This window comes from Onychomys torridus, chromosome 8, assembly GCF_903995425.1.
Source record: "Onychomys torridus chromosome 8, mOncTor1.1, whole genome shotgun sequence".
In the NCBI taxonomy this organism is placed as follows: Eukaryota; Metazoa; Chordata; class Mammalia; order Rodentia; family Cricetidae; genus Onychomys; species Onychomys torridus.
Window position 1 is genome coordinate 62,195,692 of NC_050450.1, and position 8,442 is coordinate 62,204,133.

Here is an 8,442-nt window from a genome sequence, read left to right on the forward strand (position 1 = left end):
AGATACTGGGATGTTATCATTTACTTAGTATTTTGGAGGACAATTTAAAAATGAGACCATATTTAAAGCAGAATTCAACTGAACTGATAAAATTCTGTGGTGACTTATGATGTAAGAAATGGAGGTCACTAAAATAGTAGCTCTAATATATGCCTTTTCAGGATCACCCCAAAAAGCAAAATAGAATAGTCAGGTTCACATAAACAGTCTCTGTCTTCAACTTCACACTTAGACATCTCCTCTTTTATATGCTAGACAATTGCTGTTCTATGCTTTGAACAGAATCTTGGATGGCAATGAGGAAATCTGGAATAGCATCTCCACATTAGTACATTCTATTTATTGGGAGAAAATTTCCAAAATTATCAAGTGTAGGTATCAAAGATAGAAGGGAATTTTCTTCTTACAAAGGACTCTTCCCAGGGCCCCCTTCATGTCTCTGTTCCTTAGACTATAGATGAAGGGGTTCAGCATGGGAGTCACCACTGTGTACATCATAGCCATGACAGTCTCCTTCACAGTAGAGTTATTAGCTGATGGACATAAGTAAAGGCCAATAATTGTCCCATAGAAGAGAGACACCACAGACAGATGTGACCCACAGGTGGAGAAGACCTTGTGGATGCCTCGAACAGAAGGAACCTTAAGAATGGAGGAGACAATTCCTGCATAGGAAGCAACAATGAGAACGAATGGAATGACAATAACAAGCCCTCCCATGATGAATATCACCAACTCATTAACATGTGTGTCAGAGCAGGACAACTTCAGCAGAGGAGATATGTCACAGAAAAAGTGGGGGATCACATTGTTCTCACAGAAAGATAATCTGGCCACAAGAAGGGTGTGCAGCATGGCATGGAATGTGGTCAGCACCCAGGACAGCACCACCAGACTCAAACAGAGCTTAGGGCTCATGATGCTGGTGTAATGAAGGGGGAAGCAGATGGCCACATAGCGGTCATAGGCCATGGCCACAAGGAGGAAGCTCTCAAGGTCTGCAAAATACAGGTAAAAGTACAGTTGTGCTAGGCAGCCTGCATAAGTGATGGAGGGGAGTTGGCTCTGCATGTTCTGCAGCAATTTGGGCATTGTGACTGAGGAGAAACAGAGGTCAGAGAAGGACAAGTTGCTAAGAAACAAGTACATGGGAGTGTGGAGATGGGAGTCCAGTAGAATGAGAATGATGATGATAAGGTTCCCCAGGACAGTGGTGAGGTACATGGCCAGGAACAGGGCATAGAACAGCTGCTGTTGCTCTTGGGGGATGGGCAGGCCCAGGAGGAGGAATTGGGAGATGACACTTTGGTTCTCTTCTGTCATATTCTTTTTCATGGACTTTAAGGAAAAACGACCTAGATCCTTAGAAATCCAAATAAAAATAATCAGATTTTTAGGCTCTTTGTCTGTTATTTATTTTAGAACAATTGATCTCATAAACATAATTATAAACTTACAATATTTGTAATCACTGATGATCTTTTCAAAAAGCCTTCTTGTGTGTTTCAGTATTTTATCATTTTCTGAACCTGTTCAGCTGTGAGCTTCTGTGACATAAAACATGTTAGTTGTTTTCCTTACCTGTGTGAATGGCCATCCTAGGCAGCTGTAATTGGCTTCTTTCTCTTACATAGTGTCTCTTACACATTGGTGGTCCTCAGGATTCTGAAAAGTTATTTTTTAATAGGATTTTGAAAATTAATTTTTAAATAATTCCATATGTATGTATACATATACATATATGTGTGTATTTGTCTATGCCAGGGGCTGAAATTGACATCTGAAACTCAGATGTGAAGTCTGTGTTGCCTTCAGAACTGTATCCTGTTTCTTAGTCATTACAATTTCTTGGATATATCACAGGCCTGTCAAGTACAGCAGATCCAAGTAAAACCCATGATCTCACTTAGCTCTTGCCCAACTTGCCCCTGTTCTGCTCTCGGTTCTGTAAAGAGGACCATGTGGACTCAGCTTTGTAAAGGTGACACTGGAGAACTGATAAATCCAGTGTCTGCAAGAAAAGGATGATAAATCCAGAAATGTGTTGGTTTATTTCTCTTCCTAGCACTGGCAATCTAGCAAATCCTGTAGCTCCTCTTCGTCATTCTACTTCCTCCACACATCTCCTCAACACCACACTCCTCCACCAGGCTGGCAACTAGATGCTTCCAGGATTGTATTTACAAGATTGCTAACATTTAATTCATTATACTTTGAATAATTTAATGTGATGAACCTCAGGAAACCAGTTAAAGGACTTAACATCCTGACCTTCCTCTTATTCAAGCCAACTTCCAATACTATCCAATGCTCTTATCATATTCCCAAATGATGCTTTGTTACCTGAGCCATGATACACCTGTGTGCTGCTCTTCTCTGATGCTAGTCTTAAAAGTCACATTTCCTTGCTTCTGGCATTTTACACTTGTTGTTTCTCTCACCTGCAATTTCCTCTCCTCTTTAGCCCCTTCACCAATGTTGTCCTCATCTATCTTTCATAGATATTACATGCCACTTGCTAATCAAAAATTTCCATACCAGACTGAGATCTGTTACCATGACCTCACAGCATCCTATGTTCTCTTCACATGCCTCAATGCCCCTGGTCAGTGATTCATTTAGGCTTTCTACTAGACTGTGCATTAAACACAGGAGAGGCCATGTCCTCCTACATCTTGCAGCATGGCCAGCTCATGGCATAGTACTTGTGTGTGACCAGTGTTCATAAATGATTTGTGTTGTGTGTGTGTGTGTGTGTGTGTGTGTGTGTGTGTGTGTTTCAATCTGAAACATACTCCTTAAATGTTAAAGGATATAGGCCCCCCATTAAATTAGAGGTTATACCCATACTAAATCTTGAGGTGGCACATGCCTTTAACCCCAGTATTCTGGATGCAAAGGGAGGCAGACCTTTGTGAGTTTGAGGCCAGTCTGGTCTACATAGAATCCCAGGCCTGTCAGGGTAACACAGTGAGACCTGTCCCAAAACACAATTTCCATATTAATAATCACTAGACTTGAGTCATTTAGCATTAATTTTGACACTTGTTAATTGACTGGTACTATTTTGTATTTATAAAAAATATAGGAATAGATCTGATGTGCTGACTGCTAGGTAATGTTGATGACTCAAAATGAAATTCTTATGTTTAATTCTACAAGAATTCATGTCGTGATTAACTTACATGTGAGTTGGACTAGGCTCTGGCACTGATTTTTGTGAAATGCAAATCCTAATATTGCTAAGAATGTAGTTTTCAATGTCATTAGCATTTAGGAAAGCAGACTCAAAGTAAAGAAAAATACCCTCTGCAATGGGATGAGCCTCCCACAGTCAAAGATAGAATAAATGTAGACTCCTGAGTTAGAACTCTGCCTCCAGACTGCCTTGTGCTCAAGTGTGCAACCTCAACTCAGCCTAATGGTTTGTCTGATGACTGGCCTCGAAGACAGACATTTATCAGTTCTCATTATCATGTGATACTTAGCTTAAAACAACTTATCCAAACACACAACACACACACACACACACACACTCACGTTTTTTTCTCGATGACGCCAACAAACTCCCTGTTTTGAAGCTGACCAAAAACAGAGAAGGAGCGTTAGGGGGTGGTGGAAGCCTTTTCTCTAAGTGCAATTACTGAGTCCACTGCTGAGGTCTTCACCCTGAGGACCATATTTAATGAGGCTTCGTTCACCAATTGTATATGTAAATATTGCATGGTGACATCACAGAGAGAATAAACATGTAGAGAAAATCATGCTTCGTTGTATAAAATTTCCTGTCATTATTAAAATGTATGTATAAACTAGGCTCTGGTACTGATTTTGATGAAATACTAATCCTAATGGTGTTATAAATGTGGTTTTCAATGTCATTATCACTTAGAACAGCAGACTCAAAGTAAATTAAAAATAGTTTGTCAAAATTCTACTTCCTTTGTAAGTGAGAGGGACCCATGCAGTATAGGGATATATGTAGACATCACCAATCAGAGGAGGCCTCACCTGTGGGTGCTGTCACAATTGACCCACAGATCTTCCTATCTTCTTCAGCCAATAAATCAGTAATTTTCCACAAGAACAGCACATAGGAATTCCCCAGGAGACAGTGTGGTTCACATTAAATACAAATCACCTAGAATTCTGTGAATATGTGGATTGTGGTTCTATAGTTCAGATTCTACATTATAAATGAAATATTGGGTGATGATATCTGGATGCTGGAGCAGGCAGCACGTACATTATCATTAATAATACACATTGGTGAGTCCCATGAGATAAATTGAAACAATCTTTGATGGGAGGCCTGCTAAAGGTTTATTAATGCTCCATAGCAAAGTTAAAAATGTCTTTATCATCACAGAGCTGTTATGTTGATAGGGTATGATCTTAGGAATAATTATTAAGATCTTAATAAGAGAAGCCACATGATGAATAAAATATTGCAAATGACAACCATTAATTCAAATATATCCATGGTCTGGCAAAGCCTCCAAAGATGAGGGATTACAAATAAGGAACATTATTATCTCTGAAAAAACTTACAGAACATCACATCCTGCAAGACACTGAAACTCTTTTGTTGGAAGGACAGTAAAACACCAGCCCATTAACCCACCTGCCAAAACTCATCCAGAATATCTGAGGATGATGCACAGTCTCTGATAAAATATCATTCTTCCCTTTATTCACTGTGCTAGCAGAAAATAACAGTGTCTGGTCAACACCTACATCTGCATCACACTTTTTCCTATCTCTCCTTTTAGTTACCTCTGGGCTTAAAAAGTTCTTTGTCCCAGAGGAGTCCAGATAATGAACAACTAACTAGAGTAATTATCCAGGACCTTTTTAGGACCAATTCTTTCAGAGTCCTGTAGTTGTGACTGATTACAGTTATTGATCATGTGTTAACTACACTCAGGGGGAAGGTGAAGAAGAGAGATTTATAGTTAGACACTTATTTATAACTTTTTCAGGAATGAGTTGCATACCCATGTTGCTGGGGTCTGTATTTTGGGGAATAATTATGGCCTAAACTTAATAATTTAGAAGATACTATGAATATAAAAATGTACAGAAGAAATTAGTTGCTATTACAGAACATCACCATGAAAAACATGTACTTTGGAAAGGTATCCATGTGACATTCTCTGAGTAAAACATAGGAATGTATAAACAGTCCTCAAGATAAATAAAAATGATGCTAACATGGACCAGAGTTTATGACTCAACTTTCTATACCTGTCAATGTATGTTAAGGACAGGAATAAGAACAATTCTTGATGAATTCCTTAAGATCATGTTTATCCCTCTTTAGATCAAGATCTAATACAAGTCTGGATTTCCACTTCTAATTAGTCATTTTTGGCTCTCCATATCTCTAGGAAAACCTTGATTTTATCTGGCACAATTACCCCAGACACTTTCTGTATCTATATCAGTGCATCCTAGTGCATGTTCCATATCCCTGCCATTGTGACTGAAACCACTGCTGACAGTTATAAGCCTTGACTTTGCTCTCTCTCCCCTGTGTTTAACAATCATCAGCTGAATGAGTTTCTGTGCATACTAATAGAAAACATATTATCATCCTAGCAAACCTGGGCCTTCATTGGCTTTGCCTGTATTGTGTTGCTATAGATAATATTAGCATTTCGTTTGGGATGTTGAGCCACTAAAGATGTTAAAACACTTCCCTGGGATTTCAGACAGAATGATGCAAGCATTTTGTGCACAAAGCATTTTTCCTATTGGGTATCAGCATCAACCACACCAGGCAGAGTAATACCACTATTCTTTGATAATGGTTTACATAGTAACCCAAAGTGGCTGGGTGGTAGGCTCAACTTTCAGTTCAGTAAACCTGGTGTTACATCTCCTGCAGAAAAGACATACATTTCATATTTATAAAGTGTATAATTATTTGTGTATTCAGAGCTGGGCAAATATCCCACAATCATTTTTAAAACCTACTCATTACAACCCAAAGATCTCCTTGAGATTATTCACACTTTACACGAATTACTTTTCTTGTGGCTGTGACAAAATGCCTGACAAAGGTAACTTAAGGAAGACAGGGGTGATTTGGACTCACAGTTTCAGCGACTTTAATCCATCATGGTGGGTGAGGAGTGACTAAGAAAATCAGCTCACAAGGTGGAGGCCAGCAAGCAGAGTAAAGGAAATACAGGAAGAGGATCATATCAGATACAGCTTCCAACAACATTCCTGGTTAACAATTTTCTCCAATTAGACACCACTTCCTATTTTTTTTGCCATGTCCCTGTGATAACACATCATGAGTCCATTTAGGTAACAATTCATTCACTTTGAGATGGACTGTATTTATGATCTAACCATGTCTAGAAATGCCTTCACAAACACTATGTAGAAGCAGAAAAAAATCCTCACCTCTCTCAAGTTGAGCATGGCAGGAAATATAGCACAAACACACTGAAAGATATAACTCAGACATAAAGCACAATGAGATACTGTCATAGCAACATGAATGGGCACAGAGTTAGTTACATTAATTTAGAAAAGATAGGCACAGTAAGATGGGTGTTATATGACTTCATTCTTAGTTTAATTTTAAAAAGTTTATCTTGTAGAAGTTGGAGATTGAATAACTCCAGAAGCTATAGATGGGAGGGAGGTGATCAATATATTCTAAGAAGACGTAAACAAAAAAATTCAGGTATGCTAAATGCATATTAGGATGACCACAGGCTACATTTATTTACTGTTTGCCTCAAAAGACAAGAAAGAAGGATTTTGTCAGTTTTGATCATGAAGTGATAAATATTTTATATCAAAATCTTGTTTAATTTGATTTTAAGCTCCATACAGCGTATATACAACTTAATGCACTTGTTAATTCAAAATAAAAATAAATACTATAAATATTCTTAGAAGGAGACATTCTTTATAGGGTCACAGTATAAATCAATTTATTGTAATCTGTGTCCTTCCTAGAGCTACCAACCTAATTTTCTTTGCTATTGACTATAGGGTCTGCTTTCAAGGTGACAGTGATTAAATACTTAAATATTAGTATTTTATTTTAACTGATAATTATATTCCCCTGTTATGAGATTTTGGAATTATATGTATGTCATCAACAAATACACAGAGAATAGTGAGCATTTCAGAATAATAATCAAAGTAAAAGGCAAAATACAAAATTATATGCATCATGATCTAGTTTTGTAGATAAAAGGCCATTTAAGCAATGGGTTGAGAGGTGATATTATAAATCAGAAAATGACTAGGAGGAATATCAAATAGAGTACAGGGTTTAACACTGTATAAGTGTTGAATATTGAGCTGTCTATGGACCCTTATTTAGAAACTTCCACTTAGGAGATACAGAGAACAGTAAGGACTTGGAGGAAGTTGAGCTTCCAGTGAAGATGCGCATTTCAGCAGAATATCTGAGATGATGAAAGACGTGTTGGTACTGCACACTCTGAGGGACAACAAAAGGAACAAATGGGCCACATTTGAAACCCTGACTCATATTATGTGACACTAAGAGATTGGAAAAATGATTACTCCTTTCCTTTTGAAGTGGGGAAACTGGAAAGAAATCAAAATACTAAATAATTCAGTTAAAAATGGGTACTAATCTAAATAGAGAATTTTCAACAGAAGAACCTCAAATGGCCAAAAGAATTAGCCATTGTTCAACATCCTCAGTCATCAGGGAGATGCAAATCAAAACAACACTGAAATACCATTTAACACCTGTCAGAATGACTAAGATAAAAAAACACTGATGACAGGTTGTGTTGGAGAGGGTGTGGAGTAAGGAGAACACTCCTCCACTGCTGGTTGGTGTGCAAAATTGTACAGCCACTTTGGAAATCAGTATGGTGATTTCTCAGAAAATTGGGAATCAATCTATCCCAAGTCCCAGCAATACCACTCTTGCCCATATACCCAAAGGGTGCTCTATCGTACCACAAGGACACTTGCTCAATAATGTTCATAGCAGTATTATTCATAATAGCCAGAAACTGGAAACAATCTAGATGCCCCTCAACTGAAGAATGGATAAAGAAATGTGGTACATATACACAATAGAGTATTACTCAGCAATAAAAAACAATGACATCATGAAATTTGCAAGCAAGTGGATAGAACTAGAGAAAATCATCTTGATGAGGTAACCCAGACTCAGAAAGACAAACATGGTATGTACTCACTCACAAGTGAACAGTAGATGTAAAGCAAAGGAAAACCAGACTAAAATCCACAGCCCTAGAGAAGCTAGATAACAAGGAGGACCCTAAGAGTGATGCAGGGATTGCTCTGGGAAGTGCAAATAGGTGAGATCTCCTGTGTAAAGTGGAGGTAGGGGATAAAGGGGAGAGGATGGAGGAAGGGAGCATGAGGAGTTGGAGGAAGGACAGAGAAGGAGAGAAACAAAAGAGA

General features: G+C 38.2%; 1 protein-coding gene across 1 annotated transcript; it reads right to left on the reverse strand.

Moving 5' to 3' along the window:
- Positions 1 to 378: 378 nt before the first annotated feature.
- On the reverse strand, positions 379 to 1,323 carry LOC118589386 (olfactory receptor 1468). The gene has a single exon (XM_036196640.1). It carries the CDS (start codon positions 1,321 to 1,323, stop codon positions 379 to 381), a length of 945 nt encoding a protein of 314 aa, XP_036052533.1.
- Between the last annotated feature and the right edge of the window lie 7,119 nt (positions 1,324 to 8,442).

What these genes read in the sequence shown, in the direction of transcription:
- LOC118589386 (XM_036196640.1), bottom strand. Translation starts at nt 1,323, where the DNA reads ATGACAGAAGAGAACCAAAGTGTCATCTCCCAATTCCTCCTCCTGGGC.